Source organism: Rhododendron vialii, chromosome 3a, assembly GCF_030253575.1.
Source record: "Rhododendron vialii isolate Sample 1 chromosome 3a, ASM3025357v1".
Taxonomy (NCBI): Eukaryota; Viridiplantae; Streptophyta; class Magnoliopsida; order Ericales; family Ericaceae; genus Rhododendron; species Rhododendron vialii.
Genome location: NC_080559.1, coordinates 9,242,968 through 9,269,491, shown reverse-complemented (window position 1 = coordinate 9,269,491; position 26,524 = coordinate 9,242,968). Strand labels below are relative to the sequence as shown.

Here is a 26,524-nt window from a genome sequence, read left to right as displayed (position 1 = left end):
AACTTTATAAGCATTATGACTTTTTACTCAAATTTCTTGGGTTTTATGGGCTTTTTCTTGGATTTTTTTTGGGTACAATTAAATATTTTTATTTTTCCGATTCCTCTCGTTGAGACGAATCAATAATTCACAAAAAGTATGGCGCAAAACTAATAAAAGTAGAAAGGAAAAAAAAAGAAAAAGGAAACAAGAATGAAGCCCAAAAGCCTAAGAGGAAAAGTAAGAAAAAAAATGAAGGGAAAGTAACACTAGTGAGAAAATAATTGATAACCGAGGAGTTGGCTCGATGGTTGATTATTTGCACTTCAGAGACATATGGATTCATATCCCCTGCACATACATCTCCTTCCATTAATTATGCATCCAGGATAATCAAGATAATCTTAGTACTTTATAATCAACACTCAGAAAAGGTCTCCAGAAAATTGTACAAACATTTTAAGAAATAGCATTACTTTGTGTAGGAATAAAAACACCTATAATATGGTCATGCCAAATTACCAAGAAAAGCAATGGCAAAACAATAACAGAGAAGGAGAATTATTATAAAGGAAAATTAATGGCTGGGGATATTGATAAAAATCCCACAATTAAATAAGCTTCATTTCTCCTTTAGTTTCTTGGTTATGGCAAATACTGCCCCAGCCACTGCAACAACAATCCCTGAAATAATTAGGGCAGACTTGAGGGTTTGAAGTGCATCCCTCTTTTCCCTTTCCTTCTGAGTTCTGGCTGCTTCAGCTTGTTCCTTCATCATGAACATTTTGTACACATTATTATCTTTTTGTCAGGACTATATAAATTTACAAGAAGGAAGATGGACAACTAATGAAATTATGTAGAAGAAAAAAAGAGAGAAAGGACACTTAACTACGTACGTGGCTCATTAAATTAACCTCAGGTTATACACTAGTTGCTTGCGTTTTCCTTATATTATACCTTTACTTTCTTTTTCTCCCCGACGTGGGACTCCATGTTTTAGTACATTCCCTTTTTCATTTACGCATATAATATCACATCATCACCTTTTTTAAAACCGGAAACCAAAGAATAAGAGGGTGATAAAAAGAAGAGTGTGAAAATCAATTTCCAAAGGAAAAAGGTTGATCTGTAGAGTTGAAGTCATTAGTGCTTAATTGTGAATTTTATGTGTGGACATTCTATATGTATCAACTAAACAGTTTACATAGAAACTAGAAAAAAAAGTGATCTAGCTTTTGATGCTATTTATATTTTGATCTGCTCCCTTTGGTAGACAAAAAGACTCCAATACTTATTCAAATAGTTCTCCCACTTGCAGGAAGTTTTTTTCATATACCTTCTATGGTTAGCGTAGAAAAAAGAAGTCTTACAAACTTAGTTTCATTTTTGTGTTGGGTACGGCTACATACATAGTGGGGTACTTATGAGAGAGCAAAGATATTAAAAATATATATTTATCCGCAAACGTGTACCCGGTATGAATTTAAAATTACCATGCATGCAATATATTTGCTTTTTCTTTTATCAGCCAAAACCAACATTGTGTTATTGGCTCCTCTCTCTTTTCACCAAAACTCTCCCCGTGATAGAGATTTGGCGATAAAGGGTAACTGTGATAAAGATTTGACGAGAAAGATCCTTTCTCGCCATCCAAAGAGGCACTATAAAGCGCAGAAAAAGTTATAGTCCTACCTTATTCTCTTTTGAGGCAGCAACTTGGGAAGAGACAGGATCAACATCGAAACTCTTGTTGCGGCCAGGATTCAATTCTTTGTCCACATCTGCGGGTGGAAATATTTGATCATTTTCCTCTGGAATCCCATATTGTCCCTCCATTATCTTCACCGGATGGATAATCTTTTTCCTTCAATCTGACAAATTTCTGTTCTTTGTTTCCTTTTTGCCTTGTTGCTGTAAAGAGAGGAGAGAAAACAGATCTGTAAAGCAGAGTCTTTGGAGGAAATTCCGGAGAGAAACTTCTTCTCAGACACTTGTCAGTATCCCCACTATTGTGAATTGTTTGGAGAGAGAGAGAGAGAAGTGCCAAATGCCCGGGAAAAGCTGTTGGATTTAACTAACTCCGGATATCCAAAATTAGAAAAGTCTACCATTCAACTTTGGTCGATATTTTTACGATGGAAGAAACTTATCTACGACTTCGCGCAATCTTGATCATTCATTTCGGCAATCAATGGTTAAAATCTGCTTTTCAATTTTTACCGGTCAAAATGATTTTCAATCCAGACCGTCCAAAACACTTTTGGGCGCGTGCGATTGAGCGCCGTAAGCTTTATTTTCGGGTTGCTCCGTAAAGAAGTTTTTTCCTTTTACAATATCTTTGCAAAGAAGTCTGCCAATTCGTAATCTTCCTGTGTGTATCTTACGCATCCATTAGTAACTAACTTTATGTTACAAACACCATACAAAATTATTCAAACAAATAGACTAAAAAAAGATAAGGAAATCGAACCATAAAAATACATAATTAGAACTACATAATTATTCGTAACTTGTCATTAATCTTCACGTGAGGTCATGACCTTTGAACACCACGAAGAACATTACTAAATTCTAAAAATAAAATAAAAATGCTTGAACCACACTCGTGTGTGGATGTGTGATGACTGATGTGGGTGTGGTTCGAGACTAATTGAAAAGTAAATAATCTCAATACTATACCAAATGTGAGAGAGAGAGAGAGAGAATACATTGGCCACAAAGGTAATGTACATTTCTTTTGATGTCCTAATAGATTCAATTCGCTGACAAAATAAACGAGTTGATCACCAACTCGAACGAGAGGCTCCGTGACAAATAAGAGTAGCAATCATCACCGCATACATCCCCTTCGCTCCCTCTTCGATCAGGAGCATTACGTGCAACAACTGTGTGTTCTAGAGCAACTCAGTAATTTCCCTAACAAATTCACTTGAGAAAATCTGACCGTGTGGATACCAGGACATAAGCGAAAAGTATCTCTACATCTACCTAAGTAAATTTGCATAAGCATCTTGGTCTTGGCTGCTGAGCCTTCGCTTCAACTTTGACAATGCTTTGCTCTCCAGCTGCCGGACCCTCTCCTTGCATATCCCAAAACCAACACCAATATCTGACAACAATTGTATGTTCGAACCCTCAAGGCCAAATCTCATCCGAATTATTGTCTGCTCTCTAGGAGTGAGAGTGCTCAGGAGGTAGCGAAGATGCTGCTTCATGAAATGTTTTTCCATGCTAACTTCTGGGTTCTCAATTGCAGGGTCAGCGGTGATTTCCTGCAAGAGCATAGCCAAAAAATAGCAAAACTACAGATCACAAAGCTTTCCATTGACACAAAGTGGGTACAAACACAAAGTAGGTTAGGATCAAAGAGAGAACACAACAAGGGATGAATTATAGAGAACACACTAATTTACACTAGCTTGGATTTACAATAAGGTGGTGCCCACCTTTTATAGGCATAAGGAGGGGAATACCGACACTATGAGTTACATACTTTACTGATCTTAGTCATACGTCTGCTTTTACACATACCTACTACATCACCACTCATAATTGAACTTTACTGTACATACGTCTGCATCACTACTTCTTACATAATTGGTTATTACTATAGATAACGCAGCGTGCCCGTGCGATGCAGAGAGAGTCATCACATAATTTTTTCATAGTTGATAGAAGTTAATATTAATTCAAGGTGAAGCCTCAATATTCTGTTTCGAGTGGTAAGCGTCAAACAATAAAATGATGTAACTTTGTCGTACCTATTAAGTCAAACTTCCTCTGAATTGTGATCAAGCTAGATACTTATCTTTCCATTGATAATTCTTAATTTTTTTTTTGCATTTCTAGATGGATTGTGTTCCCTTTTGGAGTTTTGGTTGAGTTTCCCCTTTTCTAGAGGATAAAAGGGGAGAGGCAGGGATGGAGGTAAGGCCAGGGGTTGTGTGGGTGGGTGGGTGGGTGGAGGCAAAAAATGTATTTTCAAACTTAAAATTGGATACAAAACAGAATTCAAGGAGCAAAATGAAAACCATGCCTTCAATCTTACCTATCAGTTCGGGAGATTTATTTATTTTCTTATTTCCAGATTAGTCTGCAAGTTGCAAACCATACCTTCGTACTAGGGTTCGCAGATTTTTTCATGAGATTCAATTTTACTTGTAACTCCAAAATGTTCTACTCAAGTAGTTAATTATCAATTTTTAAATAATCAGGCCATCAAATGGAGCTTCAAACCGTTGTTATCTGCAAACTAAGTTGCAAGACAGACACATAACGGTTGGCAGATTGAGAAAGAACACATCTAACAACCACGTTTGAGATGATTAAAAGATGACACGAATACCTAAAAATCTATTCTTTACTTTCTATTTTCATATACTCTAGCTGAGGTTTTATTGTTTTTCTTTTTCCTATCAGCAAATCTTAAGTACCTAAAAATCTAATTGCAGTTATACCACATGGAAATCATAAATGGGTACCTGATACGTAGTGTCTTGGTCCGTCCATATAGGTTGGTCGATTGAGACAGGCTTCCTCACAGAACACAGAAATCTTTGCAACTTCTCATCTGTCATTCCAACTCTTGTGGCAATATCCTCTGTTTTTGGTTGATGATTTCCATCTTCAATGCATAATCTCTTTGCATCCATCACCTTGTACAGAAGGTTGTATGAACTCTCCTTCAACATTCAATTTTTTAGGGTCAAACTCAACAATTTTAAAATTCTGAAACCTTGCTCAAATAATCTTCAACAGCTTAGTCTTCTAAATAATTGAAGAAAAACACAGATTAACTTCATAATGTAGCTGAATACAAGAAGCTGAATAGTTGAGAAGGAAGAGGGGTGCGCACTGGGATTGCAATTGTCCTAGAGTTTTGAACAATGGCTTTCCTAATTGCTTGCTTTATCCAAAGGTAAGCATAAGATGAAAACCGGCAACCCGGCCGCTGCTTGAATTTTTCAACACTTCGCATAAGACCTCCACTTCCCTCCTGCAACAGACAAGCCAATGGATGAGTAAAGAAGCTAGTTTCTTTGACTCTGCATAACTACTAGTATCTGATTGCCAAGGGAGGGAAAGAGAACTTGTGATAATGTCGGCAAAGCGCAACCAAAACAAAGAATCTGTACCAAATATAAGAGGAAATTTCCCGGGTGTGTTGTATTAAATGGCTTTCAAACTTGATTGATTGCTTTTATCTTGGCTATGCTTATCAACTATGAAGCACCGACACCTTTAGAGGTCGAAGAATCGCAGTGTCAGGACACGGGGACACGGCGGGACACCTCGGAGATACGTACGGGACACGCCACGTGGCGTGTCCCATATTTTAATATTAAATTTTGAGGGGGACACAGCTGGGGACACGGCGGGACATTGCTGGGGACACGACAGGACACCGCTGGGGACACGGCGGGGACACCAATGGGGACACGACAGGGGCCAAACTGCAATTTTTTTAAAAATTTTGGGGGCCAAACTGTAATTTTAAAAAAATTGGTCAAATTGTAATTTTTTTTTAAAAATTGGGGCCAAATTATAATTTTTTTTAAATTTCTAGGTGTTAAACTATAATTATTTATTTATTTATATATATAAATAAATATACACGTGGCGTGTCCCCTGCCTTGTCCGTGTCCACATTTTTTTAGAATTCCCGTGTCCCGGTGTCGGTTTCAGTGTCCGTGTCCGTGTCCATGCATCATAGCTTATCAATTTACCAAACATGATTGATAACTGGTATAGATTACCATCTGGGTGTTCACAAATAATTCTCGGAGCACATTTCGAGATTTAGCTTTAAAAAGCTTGTGAGTGTTTGTCAAAAATTTTATGAGCAGATTTTGAGAATCTATGAATTCCTAGAAGCTGAAATAGGGATAAAATCCGATTCTACAGAAGCTGGGTTTAAGCTGCTTTTCGGATCAGATTTTATATTATAAGTATTCTGGAAGTTGATTTTCATCTTTTTGCAGTAAACAATATTAGCTTTTATCATAATTCGACACCTATTGTAAACAAGTTTATCTGCTTCAACAATAATTCAAATCTATAATCTGCACCAGAATCTGAAGCTATAATCTAAAATCTGCATCCATAGCTATCTCAAACACGCATATGCTATTTTTTAAGAGAATCATACTTCTAACAAATTTAGGTCAAAAGAAATATCAAAAGGGATTTACAAGCAAGTATTTAACTTCTAGGTTAATTTGGTCTTCTATGTAAGTATATTTCATGATGAAACGAGCAATGGGGTTGAGTTCCTTGGGAAAGGTGACGTGAAGAGGTTATCATAAAAAACTACAGACGTTAGAAAATAAACTTTTTGTACCTGCAATAAATCCTCAAGGTTGAGACCACGTCCACAATATTTTTTAGCAATATGAACCACCATACGGGAATTGGCATAAATTATTCTCTCCCGGCAGTTGTTACCACAACGGACTTGCCACTTCAAGGCCTGACAACTAAGCCCAGCAGCAGAAGCCCATTCTGCCATTGTTGGTTCACGGTCAACCTCAGACTGAAGCCTACTCTTCAATTCTTCTAATCTCTTCAAAACCTGATAAAATATGAACAGTAATAAGCAGATCTCTTATTTTCCGAAATTTGTTGTAGAAAAGAAGATAGAGCACCAAGTGTACATGTATCTGAGTAAACAATTCAGTTTCTTCTTGTACGGTCAAAAGTTTCTTCTTTTCTGGTCTCCGCAGGAAATTTCGAACAGGATTGTCTGGTTCGTATGGTTTACTTGATTTTCTTCTTGATTTTGACCTTGGAGGATTTCTAGTCTCCTGAACCATAACTTCAGGAATTGGTCCGCCTCTTTTCTTTTGCCTCTCTAGTAGACGTGTTGACCTTACAGTTATCACCTCCTCAAGCGGGAAATTTGAGAAACTTGTGGATGTGGAACTGAAAAAAGGTTCAAGACATGATTCCCATTTGAAATTGATTTTGTACCAAGAACATGATAATATACATCTATACAAACACTCCTTGTCCCTTTTTACCATTATTCCATTTGGGCCATCTTGAAGTTTCCCATAATATAAGTCCACTTACCAGAATTGATGGAAAAGTTTGCTATCATTCCTATATTGGCCTTCTCTTCCGATCGCAGTGAAAATTAAAGGATCGAATTAAATGCCATAGAGGAGGGCACCTTTGGAAAGTGAAAAACTTTGAAACAATTATGATGTCTCCGTGAGAAGTTGGCTTCCAGAAATGGACTACCAATCTTATTTTGGCCTTCTCTTCCAATTGCAGTGGAACTGAAAGGATCAAATTAAATTCCATAGAGGAAGGCACCTTCGGAAAGTTAAAACTTTGAAACACTTATGATGTCACCGTGGGAAGTTGGCTTCCAAAAAATGGAGCAACAAAAAGAGACAAAGGGTTTTTCTTTCTATTTTTCTTTCTTTCTTTTTTTCTCTGTGTGCGTTGTGCGTTGGGGGGGTTCTGTGTGTGTTGGGGGGGTTATGGCGGAAGGGACTTTTAGAAAGAAACAGACCTAGGAGTTTGGAATTCATCAACTTCGGCGCGGAATTCATCAACTTTGGGTCCAAATAAATGTAACTCATCGGCTAACAAAGCTGCTTGTTTTGAGGCTGACAAAGCTTTCTTAGCAAGGGCAACCACATCATGTGATTCAACATCCACAAGCCTCTTTGTTTTACTAAAACCAGACAGCATAGAAAAGGATGTTAAATCACCATACTGCAAGGACGGCAATCTGCAACAGATACCAAACAAGCGACTAATAAATTGAAGAGAGTGAAGACAACGATTGCCATATATTCCATAAAACATTGTGAAAGCAGGGTGGCAAAAAATCTTACAGATACCATAAAGCAGGCAAATTCAGAATCCGACATTCTAAATCCTTTAGCCGTTCATAAGAATAGCTAATATCGTCTTCATGTGCTGAGGACTCACTCTCCTCTCGTGTCTTCTCCAATATTACCTTGACGCAATACAAAGTTAAGTATTAGTACCTCAGAAGAGATCATGTCATTCTATGCAAAAGATGCAGTTGGTGGTGGTTTATCACACTGAAGGGTTGGATATAATGTGAGGCAGAATAAAACTCTCCACTCCCAAAGAATTGAATATAAACCATGGTCAATATGGTGAAAAACTGTACAAGGGCTTCTGATGGGAGAACGAAAATATGCCAACTAAAAGTGCACTTAAGCTAGGTTTTCTTAAGAATATGTAGCTGATATCCCGAGAGTTTTACCTGGCATGTTTTGTCTTCCCTCGTTATGCGCAACAATGACCTACCCTCGTCACGCTGCTCTTGTTGAACGACTGAGGTTGGGAAATGTTGAGCTAAAGAAGTAGTAGCCAAAAAGGGAAGTGAACGAGCTGATTGCTCATGAAGCATCAAAACTGCAATAACAGGATTACACGAGCTTGGTGTACTTATAAGAAAAATGTGCTTGAAACCAAAACAAAGATGGAATTATGAGCAAGTAGATAGCAACCCACCAGCAAAAACACAAAGAAATCTTCTGAGGAGCATTACTCTGCAATATCAAATACCATTACCCTCACAAAAATTTCCCTCAGCCCCAGGAAATCCATTATTCCCCCAAAAATCATTTCCTATTTTTAATTTTGCAGGTTTACATACCCTATAAAATGCTGGTCAGAGCATAGTTAATGTATGGGAAAATAATGATCTATTGACTATGAGTTCAGTTAAGCCCATTTAGAAGACTTCTGTCCTATCCACTAGACAATGGACGCTGTTCATTGATTCCGCAAAAAATTAGACCCTGATGCATAGTATTAGATAGCTTGATAGACATTGTTTGGTCAATTTATTAACAGCTTTAGCTTTTGGGACAATTGGTAACTTAACATGGTATTGGGAGAGGTCTTGGGTTCAAGTCTCTCTGATTGCATTTGTTCCCTGTTTGCATTCTGTTTCTCCCATTCGTATTCGGTTTCACTCTATTTATGAAAATTTGCATCTCCACGTGCAAGATGGGGTTGCAAGTGAGGGAGGGTGTTAGATAGCTTGATATACATTGGTCGGCTCATTTCCTAACAACTTAAGCTTTTGGAACAATTGGTAACTTAACACATAGCATCAGAATAAGAAGAGAATATATACAAAACATTGGATCGTGATGCAGACTGCGGAAAAATGGCAATGGTTGAGGAATTATAGTAAGATTTAGAAGGGTACCGAAGGAGATTGAAACAAAGAATTATAACTACATCACTCCATTTAAGTTTGAGCACCAATTATCCGTCAACCCCTCTAAGTAGAGTTTGCCCTGAATTGTCGTGATTTTTTTTCTCTCCATCAAGACTCAAGTGAGATAGACGCCAGGAGGAGGTCCCTAATATGAAGGCTACCAAAAAGAGGTAGAATATACAGAAAAAATGAGAAGAGACAAAACCCTCCTTGATCCAAAGATTGAACACTCTAAGTAAGGCTAATATAAGTCTGTGCTTGCGTGATAGAATGGCCTAAAAAATCCTCCTATTTCTCTCTCCATAACGCCAACAAAGGCTCAAGGTAACCACTATCCAGTATCTAATCCTTCGTCTCTCTTGACCCGACAACCAAAGTCCCAACACTAAACCAATTGAAACACACTAGCTTCTGTAAGACTGTAACCCAGTAACCCCAACAAGGGAAAAAACATGATCCATAGAATCCAACCTACCTCAGCAGAATGGATCACTCTTCCTGCTGAAGCCAGGAAAAGGTTTTCTACACCAGAGTTCCACAACAGGACGTAAACCATACCTCTCCAGGATGTTTAGTGGTTGAAAGCTCCTCCAAGCGACGTGGTTTGTTAAGGTGCACGATCCCCCCAAAACTTTCCTAGGTATTCCAGGAAAAAACATCCTAACACCATCCCCCGAGGGCACAAGATCTTAATCTCAAGAAGCCATAGGATCGAGAGCAACAATGGAAGTTCCTTGCTTATTATCTCCTCTATATAGTAATAAGAGATCCATCATTTCTACAGCTTTCTCACATACAAGACCAAATTGACAATTATAAACTTTCCAACCTAAACTATCAATGGTAAAAATGGCATCTAAAGCAGTCGTGCAAACAGAGAAAGCAATGGCTCCATTCACTTGTCAAGAAATGAATGCAAGAAAATTATTCCCGAGAAAACTCTAGTGAGGTAAAGGAAAGGGAAATGTGTTTTCCAACAATGTGTTCATTTGATTAATGAAATTTGTGAGAAAGTTAAAAAATAGTAGTGTAAAAGAGAGATTCCTGTCAAGATTTTGCCAAAAGCTCGGTTTGCTATGGAACCCTCCGGGTTTTCATCAAATCCTTTATAAATATTCCCAACTCATCCCAAAACCTTATTTAACTAGTTCTGGTCAAAGAGCCTTGCTGTTCTTTCACTTGCAAGCATTTCATTAATTCCTTCCAAAATGTTACAAGTTTATCCTTAGAAGCATCTTTCACCAAATTTGGTGAAAAAACTTGAATCTATCTTAACATAATGAAAAACTATGATGTGTCTAGAGTTAATATGAACTTCATGAAATAGATGGATTGTACTTTCAGTCCCTTTCCATCAAATTTAAATTGATGAATCATTGGAGATAATTCAGGAGCAGAAGACACAGAAAACAAAACATATATGCAACACGTAATTGCAACCATTGTCAAATATGACGCAGCCAGTTACCTTCAAAACCACAATCCAATCCTGCAATTTTCATACATTCTTCCAAACATGGTGCTGTTTTGTTTAATTTTAGAGGCACAACCTTAACCAGAAAGTGAAGCTAACAAGAACTTCAAATCATTAAGTTACATCATCAATCTGGGGTAACCTTTTGTCCGTATTCACAGTGAACTCAATACCAAAGGCAGGCTGTAAAAACCCCAAGGGGTTTGGCCAAGTGGGCATGGGAAAGCTAATAAGTGTTTCTCCTCCGTGAGGTCGCATGTTCGAATCCATAGAGGCCAAACATTTCAAACCTTGGATCCAAGGGAATGTTTCAGGGTTTCGGAATTAGTTGCGCTTAAGCTGGTCCAGACGTCTGGATATAAAAAAAGAAAAAGAAAGAGGCAGGCTGTAAAGACCAAAGCAAAAAAAAAAAAAGGATATACCCATTTGCTCTTTGAACGCCCGCATTACAGAATTCAGATATCCATGCATTACTCCCTATTTCCATACAAAATTTACCTGAAAAAGAACAAAATGAAGAAATCCGATGATGGGTTTGGGGAGGGAGGATCGGAGGAGACAAAGTAAGCAAGTTTCTTCCTGCCTCCATTGGTGTATATACATATGTACGTATGTTCATGTTCTGTAGTGTTATCTCCATCTACATGGGTTCTTCATTCATCACTGTCTCTCCTCTCCTTTTCGTTGCCCCAAAAGTGATAAAACCCAAATATTTGAATGGATGAGGTATATGGATACTTTCAGATTTCAGTATCTAATCTACTCTGTTTCGCAATAACATCCCTTAACTTTCTCCAAATTGCATTGGTGCCCTTACCTTTCTTTCTATTTTCAATTTTCATTCCCACCAATCCGCCATCTCAATTCTCAAGCTTGGTTGGGACTTGGGAGTCTTGGGGCTCAGGCCTCGTTCCCGAAAGGGAAATAAGTAATTATTTTATAAGAAGGTAATTTCAAGCTCAAAAAATCATGTGCTTACGCAAATAATTTTCCTATTAATATGAAAATTGTTTGATAGATCTTATTGAGATTTTTAATACGGTGCCAAAAAAATTGAAAAATTATTTTTCATTTACATTATTTTTGAGTTTAAAATGTGAAATAAGTACTTAGTTTTTAAGAAGGTGTTTTGGAACGGGGCCTCAGAAGTCAGATCCTCTCTACATTTATGTCTCTCCATATTTTCCAAAGGTTTTATCCTGGTTCTGACACTTCATAAATGAGAGAATTGGACAGCTAAGATTGCACCAACACGAAGGAGCAAACCCAAATGTTGCGATGTGGTTTATCTCTAACGCCCTTGAGAAATGACGTCGTAATATTTGAATGGGTTTGCTCTTTCGTGTTGGTGCAAACTCAGCTATCCGATTCCCTCATTTATGAGATGTAACTCCGGGATAAAAACCTTTGGAAGATATGGAGAGACATAGATGTCGAGAGAATCCGAGTCCGGTTTTGAAGCACCAATACACAACACACAGGAAAATAAATTTTATTTCCATTTACTTCACCTCACTTAATTTTTTATGGGGAATCAATTTCTCTTACAATATTTCCGACAACTAAACATAAAGCCTAAGCGTGGGGCATATACTTAATGTGAGAGAGTTTGTGTATATAAAGTGTTTATGGTCGTATACACATGCAAGTTGAAAAACCCAATATCTGGTTTATGAGTCCTTGTATGGACATTGACCTATTGGGCACTGATTGTGCATATACCAGCACATGGAACTTACTTCAGGGACCCATACAGATAATTTGAACTGTTCAATAATTTTTAATTATTTTTTTCAAGTGGCCCGACTTGTAATCTAAATAAAAAATTAGAATATTAAATCAAGCACCTACACTTATCCAATTGAGTTGATTTCTCACTTGTCCAGCTTAGCGGTATGTGCACAATCAGTGCTTTGAGGTCCCACACGGATAATTCGAGCCGTTCAATAATTTTTCAAATGGCCCGACCTATAATCTGAACGAAAACTTAGAATATTGAATCAAGCATCTACACTTATCCGGTTGAGTTGATTTTTCACTGGTCCCATGTGGCGGTATGTGCACGATCAGTGCCCAATAGGTGGGAATTTTTCGGTGCCGGGTGAGTATATCCCACGTGGTACCCGCTCGGCACATCCAGGCTATCCAATATACTTTTGAACGACTCGGATAGAAACCTCTCTCTTCTATCATCCCAATACTTTCTCTCTCCAAATCTGAGCCGTCCAAATTTACAATGGAGGACTCGGATGTACCGAGCGGAAATCACGTGGGCCCGGCGCTGGAATTTTTTTCCAAGGTGGGTGTCCATAGCTTTTTCGCTGGTTTATTAACGACTACAGTAGTTGCCAACCAAGGGTATTGAAAAAAATGACAGATGAAAAAAGCTAGACCACTCTGCTCATTGCATTGCACAAACACTACAAGCACTACAAATTCATGGACTACCCAATTGAGAGACCTAGCCAAACAAGGCGACTACCACCAAGCCCTCCTCCTCTACCGCAGCCTCCTCCGCTCCGGCGACCCCTCCCCCGCTGCCTTCACCTTCCCTTTCGCCCTCAAGTCCTGCGCCGCCCTCTCCCTCCCCCTCCTCGGCGCACAGCTCCACTCCCACGTTGTCAGAGCCGGGTCCCAATCCGATCCCTTTGTCCTAACCGCATTGATTTCCATGTACTGTAAGTGTAGGTTCATCAATAGTGCACGTAAGCTGTTCGACGAAAATCCTCTGTGTAGAACCCTGAGTGTTTGTTACAACGCTTTGATTGCTGGGTACACTTATAATTCAAGATTTTCCGATGCGATTACTTTGTTTTGCCGAATGAGGGAAGTGGGTGTGTCGGTTAACGATGTTACGATTTTGGGTTTGGTTCCTGGTTGTACTGTTCCTAACGATAGGTATTTTGGGATGTCTGTTCATGGGTTTGTTGTGAAATGTGGATTGGACACTGACTTGTCTGTGGCAAATTGTTTGCTTACAATGTATGTTCGATGCGGGTCGATTGAACTTGCTAGGAATCTTTTTGATGACATGCCTGAGAGGGGGTTGATTACATGGAATGCTATGATTTCTGGGTATGCCCAGAATGGACTTGCTACTCAAGTTTTGGAGCTTTACCATGAGATGGAATCCTTGGGGATTTGTCCAGATCCCGTAGCACTTGTTGGGGTTCTGTCATCTTGTGCTAACCTTGGTGCCCGCAAGGTTGGTCTGAAGGTTGAACAACAAATAGAATCTGGTGGGTTCGGATATAATCTGTTCCTGAAAAATGCTTTGATAAACATGAATGCTAGATGTGGTAATTTAGCAAGAGCTCGCTCTATTTTTGATGAAATGCCAGAGAAAACCTTAGTATCGTGGACAGCAATTATAGGCGGGTATGGAATGCACGGGCAAGGAGAAATTGCAGTAGAATTGTTTGATGAGATGATCAAGACAGGGATTAAACCTGATGGAGCAGTGTTTGTGAGCATTTTATCTGCTTGTAGCCATGCAGGATTGACCGATAAGGGCTCGGGTTATTTTAGTTTAATGGAAAGCAACTATGGGTTGCAGCCGGGTTTGGAGCACTACTCTTGCGTGGTGGATCTTTTGGGTCGAGCTGGTCGACTTGCGGAAGCTCATGGACTCATTGAATCAATGCCTGTGGAACCTGATGGTGTTGTATGGGGGGCTCTTTTGGGTGCTTGTAAGATCCATAGAAATGTCAACCTAGCAGAATTAGCTTTTAATCGTGTCATTAAATTCGAACCCTGGAACATCGGCTTCTATGTTTTGATGTCGAACATGTACACAGAGGCAAAGGATATGGAAGGGGTAAGGAGGGTTCGAGTGATGATGAGGGAACGGAAGCTTAAAAAGGATCCCGGGTGTAGTTACGTGGAATACAAAGGAAGGACTCACCTTTTTATGGTAGGAGATAGAAGTCACCCTCAAACAGAGGAGATGTATAGGATGTTGGACAGGTTGGAAGGTTTGGTGAACGAACTTGGCAGGTATGAGAAAACTGATCCAGCTAGAAGAACTGAAGAGCTTGTAAATGGGGTGGGAGTGCATAGCGAAAGGTTGGCTATTGCTTTTGGGCTTCTAAACTCCGGTTTAGGAAGGGAGATTCTTGTGATAAAGAACTTGAGGATATGTGGAGACTGTCACTTGTTCATAAAGTTGGTCAGCAAGGTTGTGGATCGGCAGTTTGTCATTAGAGACGCAACTCGTTTCCACCATTTTAAAGACGGAGCCTGTTCTTGCAATGAGTTCTGGTGAAACTTGCCTTGATGAGTTCAATTGTTTGACAATCTACAAGTTGGCAGGTTGTTACGCATCACTCACCCATTACTGACTTGTAACACCATTACAAAAAAGGAGAGAATCTAATCGAACTACTAAAAATTTGCAGAGAAGGGTAAAGGCATTTTAAAGCTGAGAGCAAAATATTTCTCCGGAATTTTCCATTCTGCTCAGGGTTTTGTGACATCTATTCCAGAGGGGAAGAAGCTGTGTTGTATTTTTAAGGTAGACAGCAGGGATTTTTCTCACACAAGGTTTTGGAGATTAAAAAAATTCCTCCAGCAACTGACTAGAATGAAAGGAGGTTCTTGTTGCAGAAAATTATATAAAGAGAGCAAGGTAGACGTGAATTAGGATTTGTTTTGTCAAAAAAAGAGAGCATTTCATGGAATTCTAATATACATGTAAATTGCAGAGCTGTACTCATCAAGAAGATAAGTTTAATTGATCTTCTTCAAGGTCATCTTTCGTATACATGCATACATAGGTCTTAGAAGCGTGCAATTAGCGGTTCATTGGGTCATCAACATGGCTTGATTGCATGAATTGGAAATACTTGCGCAGCAAGGATTCACGGCTCTCTCTCTCTCTCTAAATGGACTCAAACTGTCTTTTAGTGTTTGTGTCGTGTCATTGTGTGTAATTTTAAGCACTAAAGAATAAATTTTGGAGTGCATTCATGAGAAAGTGGAGTGCAAAAATCATTATCTTAAACCTTTTCTGAGTTAAGGAAAACTGGAAAACATTGCCATAACATAATCAAAGAAATATGTTACATGGAATGAGTGGAACAACAATTCCTTCTTTCTATATTACACTACCATGTACATATTTTATACGTGCGTATAATGACTGCACACAGCTTGAAATTGAACTCGACCCACCCAACATTACTTTCAAATTTTGGTACAGAATAACACAGCCAATAGAAAAACGCGCAATGCTGTTCAGCATGCAATGTTTTACTTATTGTCCATTTCCATGGCCTGAATAATCAGTTGACAGTTTGGAACAATCAACATCAGATATATTAACACCTAACAGTATAATAGCTGCTGCTAGTTCGAGCCACCAATTCTTATAACTGCATCAGTCCCAGAAACACATTCATCTTCAACCAACGGAACCGTCTTCCACACCGTCAACTTCATCGGCTGCTTCCCTCTACCTACACATATAGGGAAGACAATTTTTCGAATTTATTTAGTTTCACATTCTTTAATTCCTTGTAACATAGAGTCATTCTCACCATCAGCAGGGCTAATATTTTCCATGCAAATGGAAGCAAAATGAGAACCAGCTAATTCCAGGAGGGAGAACTGCCAGTTGCCTGCTGAGTTGGAGGGTTCTTCAGAAGAATCAACAACTATTTCAGATGCCTGAACGTACAAGGTGGAGATATAAGTAGTGAAAAACAAATGATAGCTTCCTTTTTTCACTGCATCGAAGATGGATGTTAAATGTTGAGTGGTGTAAAAGACAATTTGAACTAAATTAATAATTCTTGAAGACCGACTATTCTTGGTGTTTTACAACAACAAAAAAAAACATCTTTACTGAATTTGTTTAGCTTTCATTCATAATAATTGTTTAGTTTTTAGATTCCTCCCACCAAGAGGAACGATTAATCCAAAAAAACGTAACGAGAAATTAGGAAGGAAAAACGAAAAGACACTTCGCTTAATTTAAGTTAAACCCACCCTAACTTGGGTTATTTTGCTTGGTAGTTAAATGTAAATTCTCGTTCTTTTGGCTCAGCAAATGTAAATTCTCATTACGAAGGTCAAAACCTAGACAAAGGAACCGAAGAACGCACGGGTGAGTGGAAGCATTGTGGGGACACACTGCCACATGAGGGATAGTGTATGGTAATTGCTCCCCCAACACATGGGCCCTGTGACAGAAATGGTTACCAAATCACCTCACTTGGGTAAAAAAAATCACCTCTCAATTTTGTGACATACCTCAGAGTTTAAATTGCCAGAGAGGTCACAAGTTCCTCTAGTAGCATCCTGGTACCGCATGGTAAAGGTCTTGAAAGGTGCACCAGAGAAGCCCCTTCCCAGAGCTTTGACATATGCTTCCTGAAAGTAAATAGAAAGGAAACAAGAAAAATAAATATCACAATAATAAATCAAGCACGCAAACCCCTCTGATAAGCATGGCAGAAGAGACACGCAGAAATTCAAGGTGACATTGGATGCAGAAAAGGCCATGGTAGCTAGATGGCTTCACTGTCTATTGCAGTATAATAGAATGTGAAGTTACAAAAATCATCATGAATGGGTGCTAGAAACTAGATCCGATGCATTGTTCTCTGTTGGATTGAAGTTATTGGTTATTGTGGCTTCCTTCTCCCATAAAGACTAAAGATCCTACATTCATTGAGATGGATGGCTTCAAGAGACAAGCAATGACAAGGTTAACTCCTCGTAGAATATGCCAGGCTGGAAAAGAGGTGTTAAAATGGACAGAATCAAAGGAAATGAAATACGAAAAACAGATGTGTGCGCGTATGCGCATTTGTTGATTTGGAAATTAGATAGCTGTTTCTTTTTTGATAAAAAGTGTAGGTATGACAAAACAGCGGAATACTGGGCATTCCTGAAGTCTTAACCCAAACATTCAGGGAGTTGGAGGAAAACAGAGTTTTCACCTCGTAAATTTTGGAAATAGATCCTTTCTCTGTACTCTAAAAGTCATTATTGAACTTCCCAGAGAACTCCAATAAAAAGAAAACTTCCAAAGAAATGGCTCCAAATTTTCTTCAGAAGAATTTCTACTAAAAACACCAAATATTAAGGAACCGACTTTTTCAATTTTCTGATAATGTTAGCTCATTCAACTTTCTAACCAAAGTAAAAGAAAATAGGATAGCAATAGTAGGATTTCATCTCATCCCTGTAAACACAATGACAGTCATCTCTGAGGCTTTCCACAGATTTTAGCAGATTTATGATTTCCTTTAAACTTCAGTATATGGTGAGAAAAAAAAAAAGGATTATTTCCAACTAAAAGTATATCTAGTACTAGTTATTCGAGAAACATAGCTAACCTTTAGCGTCCACAATTTTATGAACTCCTGACGCTGAACTTCAGCGTTTGGAACAGCTGCTAAGAAATCCACTTCTTCATGCGAAAAATACCGCCTAGCAAAAGACAAGATATCGTGCTTTATTGTCCGTTGCTTTTCTTCCACATCAATACCAATCTATAACCGGAAAGGTATACATCAATTTAAGAAAAGGAAAAAAAAAAAAAAGAAGCAAAAGGAGAGCCAAGGTAACTAGGTAAGTATATATATTAACTGAATGAAAGTGAAGTCCATGAGAAGGATCGAAGTGTACTAACTGGAGAATCAATTGCCACCCCACAGGCTATCAAAGAGGAAGTATGTGATAGGTTGAAATGCAACGGTGGTGGGTGCGAATCTTCACTTTGTTGCCACTCCACCTATCAACGTATCCAATTAGAAAATCTAATGATATACAAGTTTATTTACCTTCCAAAATATAGAAGGAACACACACACACACAAAAAAAGCATGAGGAAACGACGGGAAGTTCTCTAGCCTTCACAGAAGAAAAACAAACCTCAGGCTTCCCATAGGTGTTCTTCGTAAACTTCAAAGACCTCGGACTAACTTGAGAGTTTATCTGATCTAGAATGAGAAAAATGTAAAGTTACTGCAAGGTGTTGCACAACATCTCTCTACGACATTGAAAGATCACAACAACAATTTTCAAAACAGTAGGCACACATGATATTTTTGGGTTCTCCATCCTATTTTGGCTCATGTTATAGTTGGTTTTGCTCCTGAATCTGCCGATCAGTCAGTTTAAGGATCAATCCGATTGATCTGACTGTAACCTACCAGAGAACCGAAGAAGTGCAGCAGACGGTTTGGACGTGACTCACTGTTGAAATCGGTTTACATCAGAGAGCACCCAACTAGTTTGGTTTGGGTGACGAGCCAAGGTCAAGCCCAACCCGGCCCACAATCCCCCATAATTTCAGGTCTGTGTTAATAGATCCTAACCCATTAGATATTTCCTAATACTGGATGACAGACGAATATATAAAAATGAACCCTTAAACATTGCTGCTATCAGTTTATGCAGAGATCCCAAGTAAGACCCAACCAAACCCCCACCAAGACCCCGCCCCCCCCCCCCCCCCCCCCCCCTAACGCACACACAGAGACAGAGAAAAGTTGTAAAATGTAAGTAAATTGCCCAGATAGCTCATAGCTGATAACATCCAATCAATGACAGGTTTCATTTTCAGAAATACATTTGAAAGATAATGGTCCTACATCTTGCTATGGTGGTGCGAACCAAGGCACGGGCTAGCAGGGCTCTTTTCCTAAGCTCATCTCCACGCATACCCAAAACATTTTCTTTCTCACAAGGTGATAGGAGTTCCAGATATTGACTGAGAAGGGATGCATTCTTCACTTCATTTGGTAAAATGTACCAAAGATGGGTTTCCCTGGAAATTACATGAAATTTTTCAGAGTTCATACCACAAGCTGAACTAAGCACTAGCATGCTAGATATTTAACTATTTTAGGATGTCCAACAAATGCAAGAAGATGGACATAATGATAAAATGCTAAATTCCATTAATTTTTTAAGCATGATATATGGCATCTTAGTACATGAGGAGAAAGTAGTACAACCCTTCAGAAATTTTTGTAAGTAATCAAACTTAATTCCTTTCAACTTTCACATGATCTTCCAACTTCTCAACTGCACATAACCATCTAGAACAAAAAAGTAAAACCCATGATACCAAAACCTATTTTCAACAGTCTCTATCAAACAAGAGATATCAAGACTGAGAAAATGAGCACAGGGAAGTCAAATGCAAGTCCAGCTATTGCTTTTATCAACAATTGAATTGGTTCCACGTTGGATGATCATTTTGAAACTGGGGTTGTTTTCTTAAGTGAAGAACTTACGGCAACCGCATCCCAATTGGGATGATATAAAGGTAATAATGACATTCCCATTTAAACGAACCTACAAATGGTATTCAAAAGTAAGAAATACAGGCTTGCATACATTTGAGATGGAAGTTGCACAGGGACCAGAGGGGATACAGAATTAAAGAACCTCTGACTGAAGCAATGTGTCTTCATCATGGAACTTGAACTTAGTAGATGACGTGACATGCATGTTGGGATTGTGCTAAATCAATCTTCTGCACCATAACAACAAGAACGAAATAAGACAGTTTCACATATACAAGGAAGGGTATCACTGTACTGTACAAGAGGTAAGCAAAGACACAACACTAAGTTCATTGAGTCGGATTCATCTAAAGGACTAATCTCACGCCAAAATGTTGGAAGACACGACTAAATTTCACCCTTTCCTACGTAGATCTTTAATTTCATAAGATGAGATAGAGTTTACAAACACAGAGAGCCTTTTCAGCTCAGAGCGGGAGCCTTATGTAATGCACAAATAAATATACATGACATAGAATCTGCAAGAATACCTAGTCTATTCCCCCTAAAAATAAGTTCTTTTTTTGAATCCAACCTTGTGTACTTAGCACCAGCAATGTTACGAGGGAAAAAAAAAAGATTTAGAACAACTAAACAGACATGATCACCTCTGCTTAGTTGTTCTAAATCCTTTTTTTTCTCACAACATTGTAAAGCAATGGTAGAAAAACTATGTAACTAAGGAACCAAACACACCACAAAAAACAATGTGGAACTGCAATCAATCAATTCTGATAGGCTTACATTTGAGATTCAGATTTTTCAAAAAAGGTGTAAAAAAGAAAATTCATAATAGTGCTGTTTATGTAATTTTAACTCAGCATCCCCATTAATAAGATGTGCTCTTACGAAAAAGGTCAAAAAATACACTTGTTTGGCATCAGATTAGAGATTAGTAAAAATGAGTTTAGTAAACCTCTATTCAGTTGGATTTGGGAAACCAGAACATCCCAAACATATTTTCTTTAACCCCCAACAGCCCTACTCTAATCACCCCATCCTACCTCTAAAAGACTAAAACCATACAGTCTTCCCCATTGCAGGGGAATCTTGAATCATTATGACTTGCAATTCATAAAATCTACCCCTAATTTCAACCAAATTCAAGCCTAAACCCATCCCATCCCAGACCTAGATTTACCTTATCTCAAATATTAACTTGAATATTTGAGTAAATTGACATGTTGTTTGCTTGTTTGTTGTAATATATCATCACAGTTCTTTTCTCTGTTGTGAGGGGGGAATTGAAGACACTTTCCTTTGGATTAGGGATTTGGTGAGAAAAGAAAAGAATAGAGAAGGGATTCTCACCACTTGTTTGGATAAATGGTGAGAGATGATGAGGAATATGTGTAAATGCACGGCTTATTTTGTTTCTCACCAGTTCTCACAAAAAATGATGAGATTTGGTGAGAAACCATAACCCTTTCTTTTCTCATCAAATCACATCTTCCAAAGGGGGAACTCAAAGCACTGACAAGCTGTGAGAAAGACAACACCATGAATGCGAGAGAAAGAAACCCAAATCAAATACTCGGTTAAAATAAAGTAAATTACAACGAGCCCATCATCCAAATCAAAACCATAGTATCATATTCATAAAGATGGGAAAAGCCCTGTAAGGCGATTAAGCAACACGTCGTATACGTGATATAGTCGCGAATGATTAACTCTGACCAAAAAAAAAAAAACCTTGAAACTCATCAAATGAATCCAGTGCCAACTAAAACTGTAGGGAAATTACAAGAGTTCGGCATAATCTATAGAAAGTAACAACGACTGATCTAAACAACAGTAGAAAAAATTCCAATGGATCACACTTTAATAGTCCAAAGATACTCTAAAACAACAATCAATCAAATTTTGCAGCTGAATCTAACGATCGAACAGGCCAAAAACATCATAGATACATAATGTGATTAAGAGTATGGGTGATAAACTAGCCAAACACGATCTCGTCTTGCCATTAAAAAAAAATCTGAGCTTAAAAAAAAATGTTCAAGCTCGGTAACAAACCAATCTTGAACAAGTTTTAAAAGCGCGAGTAGCTCGATAATTGAGAGAGAGAGAGAAGATTACCACCAGAACTCTTCGGAAGAATCGAAGGTGTATAGCCCTTGCGAAGGGAGGAACCCCAAGCTGCTCCTCGCTTCGCATCCACCGCCTCTGCCGCCGTCACCCAATTTTTTCCCTTTTGGCAAACAAAAATGCTAGGCACACAACATACGGACGCACAACAACTCACACAACTGCTGATGTCATTCTCAAAACGACGTCGTTTTGCTTTAAAAAAAAAAAACCGGTCGCAAGGAATAGTCGCCCTTCTTCCCCTTCCCCATTTCACGATTAGAATATAGACAAGAGGAGCGAGAGAGGGACTCCCACCACCACCCAACCCAGCGCTCCCCCATCGGCGGAGACCGCCATCACCACCGGCCTCTAGGTACCCCGGCATTCTCTCTCTCGAGAGAGAGACCGTTTGTTACACTTTCTCCAACAAAATCGAATGAAACTTGAAGAGGTAAAAATTTTGAAGATAGATGGCTTGATCCGAAACGTGTAAATCACTCATTTTTTCCTACTAATCTTCCCCATTTTGTGTTTCTTCCTTAGACTTCTTTGATTTTAATACAAATCCTCTATTCTGAGATTAGGGTTGCTCGAAAATTAGGGCTTTGAAGGTATTGTTGTATCCTACTTGATTGGCATTGTTGTATCCTACTTTCTTTCCTTAAATTAGGGCTTTTGTGTATCTAGAACTGTTACATAGCTAGATTTGTTTCATTTTATAGAAAAAATCAGTGTGCTCTAACTTTTTAGAATTACTTCATATAATTGTTGGCTATCTGAGAATAGAGATTCATTTTATCCTAACATCCCCATTTGATTCATGTATTTACAAAGAACCAAGCTCCCTTCTGCCTTGTTTATCATATTTGAACCCGATATTAGCAAGCCTCCCAAAGGCTCTCCAAAGGCTCTATATGTACATACAGATGTTATGTGTAGATTTTAAGGCATATGATTTGTTTTCTCTATTTTATTGTGTAGATAATGCATTAGTTTTGTTTCTGCCTTGTGAAAATGGTTCATGTGTCTCAATACTACCAATCCTATAAGAAGACATATTTATATAGTTTTTTGTGCGACACAATTGAAAGGAGAGAGACTGGCCTGGTGTTAACTCCTGAGTCCTGATGAGACCCTAACCTTTGAGACTGCAATACTACATCTTTGTTGGATTTTCATTATCCTTTACTTAATAGATAAGTAGTACTATATTAACAAAGTAGTGGACTTAATAGATAAGTGTTGAATACATCATTTATATAGCAACCTGTTGAGGTTACTCGAACCCTGCAGGCTGCCTTTGAAGCAAGGATATTTGCTCTATGTGAAGGAAAGATGTTGTCATGTACCTCCCATCTTATTATATGCATTTAGCCTGATTTTAATTGTTTGAAATGATGCTGTTTTTAGCTTCTCTTAGGTGGTCAATCACCATTCCAGTTGACTAGTTTCTTTCAACTCTGCTCGGACCAGGATTTGTTTAGGAATTTCTACAATGAAGAAAAAGAAGATAGGAAACTTGGACCACTGAAAGGGCTCGAGGAGAAAGAACTGCTAGTGCTTGTAGCCAACAAAGAAACTTGGACCAAGATGATTCGTGAGTTTAAACAGACAGATATCGACACAGAGATGACTCCGCTTGGCAGTTCAACAACTTGGAGATGCCACATGCCGTTGAAAGAGATTGAAGCTATTCAAGTGAATCAAAGGCCAAGAAAATGATCAATTGATGTACTTTGAAATATGAAGTAATTTGTTGGAATATCAAATTGTAGTATCAAGTTTTAGTTTTGCGAAATCTAACTTCGATTGTAGCCTATTTGTGTTACTATATTGTTTTATTGTTTTTGTTGGGAATGGATAATTTGGCAATGGATTTTGGCTATGAATGTGGCTTGTGAATGGTGATTTAGAATAAAAAATGCCTGGGGTGGGCTTGTGCGTAATCTCATGTTGTTTCTATTGTTGTTATTGCTGTACTGACTAAGACGTCAGGCTAGGACCAAAAAACAGGGGAGACCATGCCAAAATTGAACATGAGATTCTATTCGATTCGACATTATCATTTCGTGGCCGGAGGAATAACAATCAATTGAGTTTTTAAAGGCTTTTTCTGGAGTAAGATTTGGTCAATTGAGATTCTTTTTGGAAGGTTGAAGTTGAATTCATAGTTCCATCAGATAAGTTTTTGAAAGTCGTTTTTTTATGGAGGATGATTTGGTCAGTTCATGGTGTTATTGATAGCTTAGAATGAAAGCAAAATAGTACTAAGTTTTGAGGTGAATTCAGTCCGCAATATCAATACTAGAATCATGCTAGTGTATTTGGTTCTGGAAAAATTTCGGCATAATCTCCCCTGTTTTTTGGTCCTAGCCCGACGTCTAGCATCTCAGTCAGTACAACAATAACAACAACAGAAAGATTTGTATCTTGTATCTTGAAAGATTTGTCTCAAGGTATTTTCTAAAAAATTCGACAGAGTTTCCCTTGTTTTCAATCTAGCCCGACTTCCCAGTCAACAATAGCAATAGAAAAAAGAGCAAACTAGTAGTTCAATTGCAATTGAAACGAAAGTTTTAAATTTAGCCGACATGAATACATAATGTTTTACAAAAGAGGCATGAGCCGAACATCATCATCATCATCTACCCTAAGCTATATTACAAGCAAAATGAAAAAGAAAAATCCTAAGTGTCGCTAACATCTCTTCTTGGCTGGACGCTCCATACACCAAGGAGAACTTGATTTTGGAGTTGTGGAACTGCTTTGTGCTCTCCCTCTTGCTGGGATAGTAGCAGTTTTGATGATCAGGGAAGTAGTGTCCAGTTTGTGTCTAGCGTATATCCTACAAGAATCCCCAAGCTTCGTGAATTATCATATGGAACTATGGAATGCTGGGTCATGGAAGCAATGATCAGTCAGTCCATCCATTTGAGAAGGGAAGAAGGTATCCTATAGTCAAAGCAGCTGCTGCTGCTCATTCTCTGCTGCTGTTCAGTCAGTCCAACTCAGTGTGTTGTTGAGCCATGGCAATCTCGTTAGTCATGTTCGTTGTTGGACCATGTGTGGACTGCTAGTGTAACGACCCTAGCCCGTCCCTAGAGGTTAAGCCATAACAAAACGCCGGTGGAACTCCCACCAAGGCCATATCAAGTAACAATTACCTCATAAGCAACAAAAACATGATCAGAAGATGCTAATAAGCCTATCTTTAATGAACATAAGGTCCTAGAGTGAAAGATATGAAGTTAGACAACCAATCTCAAGAAATAATTTCAGAATCTGCAATTTCATCAACTTCAACTTAAAATCTGACTTTGCATAGAAATAACTAAGGTACAAACTCCACATATTTTTTAAGGTCTATGAATCTAGTTTCAAAATCAGAAAGCGGTTCGTAATTTCATCGCTCGAGCTAAAAATTATGGCTGTTTCCTCAACATGTGTCGGTGCAGACTGCACAGTTCCGAAAATGAGTGATGCTAGGTTAAGAATTTCTATAGAGCTCAATACTTCGAACTTGATCCTGAAATTTTTACTGTAGATAGAAGACTCATAGAGGAACTCTCAGTAAAATTCTCAGAAATTTAAGAACTTTCGAACTATCTCAATAAAATTCCCCAAAATCAGACAAACATGAATTTTCCAATTCTGCAGAATTCTAAACCAAGTAATTTCTGTTCTAAACTACTTAAACTACACAAAATCCAAACATTCAGTAGGGCTTTCATGAGTTCTTCAACTCCCTAACAAAAACTCAACTCCCAATTCCAATTAAACTTGAAATCAATCTACTAGAGCAGCAAGGAATATGAATTTCACACTAAGAACTTTGGAATTCATACCTACTTGAATTTCGATCAGCAAACCTAGGATATTTCCTTCTAGAATTTCGATCAGCAAACCAAGTATTAGTGTAACAAGATGCCAAAACATATACAATTATTTACCTGCCGCTGCCGTTGCTCGAGGCACAATTTCTCTGAATTTGCCATGCCAAGCACCTCTGATCGGGTCAGAGCCTTGAATCTGTGGTGGATAAAGTTACTTTGGGAGTCAAATAGAATTTCAGGGATTGACACCCACAGAAACAATTTAGGGGTTTTTTTTTTTTTTTCAAGAAACTCAATTTAGGTTTTTTTTCCAGCAACTCAGCAATTAGTTCAAGGAGAGAGAGACCTTCGTGGTGGGGTAACGTCGGACTGCCCAGAAGCCGGTTGTGGTGGCGGTCGCCGGCGGTGGGGAGCGCTGCCCTCGTCTGCGGTGACCAGGAGAATCAGCCCGAGATAGGGAGAGGGGATTTGAGAACAGACGACTTGGGGTTGGGTACCGGTGGTGGACGTGGAGGTGGGAAGCGTGGTCACCAGTGGAGGTGGAAGCGTCGTCGCCGGTGATGGTGGTGGTGGGAGCAACCCTCCCCCTCGATAATCTTCTCATCGTGAATGTGGGGATGGAAGGAAAAGGGGAAATGCGACCTGG

At 38.7% G+C, this 26,524-nt stretch overlaps 6 protein-coding genes across 14 annotated transcripts; 2 read left to right on the top strand and 4 right to left on the bottom strand.

Moving 5' to 3' along the window:
- Window positions 1-524: 524 nt before the first annotated feature.
- LOC131318889 (uncharacterized) lies at window positions 525-2,016 on the bottom strand. Its single transcript, XM_058348919.1, has 2 exons — window positions 1,675-2,016; window positions 525-748 (listed from the first exon to the last, which is right to left on the bottom strand). Exons 1-2 carry the CDS (start codon window positions 1,816-1,818, stop codon window positions 602-604), a joined length of 291 nt encoding a protein of 96 aa, XP_058204902.1. The 5' UTR covers window positions 1,819-2,016; the 3' UTR covers window positions 525-601.
- Window positions 2,017-2,667: 651 nt separating this feature from the next.
- On the bottom strand, window positions 2,668-11,414 carry LOC131318887 (RNA polymerase sigma factor sigF, chloroplastic). 5 transcript variants are annotated; one of them, XM_058348914.1, is made up of 9 exons: window positions 11,172-11,414; window positions 8,231-8,382; window positions 7,830-7,954; window positions 7,502-7,747; window positions 6,636-6,903; window positions 6,323-6,553; window positions 4,838-4,978; window positions 4,464-4,664; window positions 2,668-3,254 (listed from the first exon to the last, which is right to left on the bottom strand). In XM_058348914.1, exons 1-9 carry the CDS (start codon window positions 11,311-11,313, stop codon window positions 2,967-2,969), a joined length of 1,794 nt encoding a protein of 597 aa, XP_058204897.1. In that variant the 5' UTR covers window positions 11,314-11,414; the 3' UTR covers window positions 2,668-2,966. The 5 variants fall into 5 exon arrangements, with proteins under 5 accessions (XP_058204897.1, XP_058204898.1, XP_058204899.1 ...); XM_058348915.1 differs by having other exon boundaries at window positions 7,502-7,723; window positions 11,172-11,413; XM_058348916.1 differs by having other exon boundaries at window positions 11,096-11,221.
- Window positions 11,415-12,996: 1,582 nt separating this feature from the next.
- LOC131318886 (putative pentatricopeptide repeat-containing protein At3g11460, mitochondrial) lies at window positions 12,997-15,537 on the top strand. Its single transcript, XM_058348913.1, has one exon. The coding sequence runs from the start codon at window positions 13,051-13,053 to the stop codon at window positions 14,935-14,937; it is 1,887 nt and encodes a 628-aa protein (XP_058204896.1). The 5' UTR covers window positions 12,997-13,050; the 3' UTR covers window positions 14,938-15,537.
- Window positions 15,538-15,887: 350 nt separating this feature from the next.
- On the bottom strand, window positions 15,888-22,189 carry LOC131318884 (uncharacterized). Of its 5 annotated transcripts, none has more exons than XM_058348906.1 (9): window positions 22,055-22,185; window positions 20,028-20,166; window positions 19,277-19,452; window positions 18,555-18,622; window positions 18,313-18,414; window positions 18,017-18,172; window positions 16,926-17,045; window positions 16,211-16,340; window positions 15,888-16,129 (listed from the first exon to the last, which is right to left on the bottom strand). In XM_058348906.1, the coding sequence occupies exons 2-9, from the start codon at window positions 20,135-20,137 to the stop codon at window positions 16,020-16,022; spliced, it is 972 nt and encodes a 323-aa protein (XP_058204889.1). In that variant the 5' UTR covers window positions 20,138-20,166; window positions 22,055-22,185; the 3' UTR covers window positions 15,888-16,019. The 5 variants fall into 5 exon arrangements, with proteins under 5 accessions (XP_058204889.1, XP_058204891.1, XP_058204890.1 ...); XM_058348908.1 differs by having other exon boundaries at window positions 20,079-20,166; XM_058348907.1 differs by having other exon boundaries at window positions 20,028-20,163; window positions 22,055-22,177.
- Window positions 22,190-22,296: 107 nt separating this feature from the next.
- Window positions 22,297-23,930, top strand: LOC131318885 (uncharacterized). Its single transcript, XM_058348912.1, has 2 exons — window positions 22,297-22,496; window positions 23,456-23,930. The coding sequence occupies exons 1-2, from the start codon at window positions 22,482-22,484 to the stop codon at window positions 23,765-23,767; spliced, it is 327 nt and encodes a 108-aa protein (XP_058204895.1). The 5' UTR covers window positions 22,297-22,481; the 3' UTR covers window positions 23,768-23,930.
- Window positions 23,931-24,603: 673 nt separating this feature from the next.
- Window positions 24,604-26,524, bottom strand: LOC131318883 (uncharacterized). The gene is made up of 2 exons (XM_058348905.1): window positions 26,225-26,524; window positions 24,604-26,074 (listed from the first exon to the last, which is right to left on the bottom strand). Exons 1-2 carry the CDS (start codon window positions 26,480-26,482, stop codon window positions 25,988-25,990), a joined length of 345 nt encoding a protein of 114 aa, XP_058204888.1. The 5' UTR covers window positions 26,483-26,524; the 3' UTR covers window positions 24,604-25,987.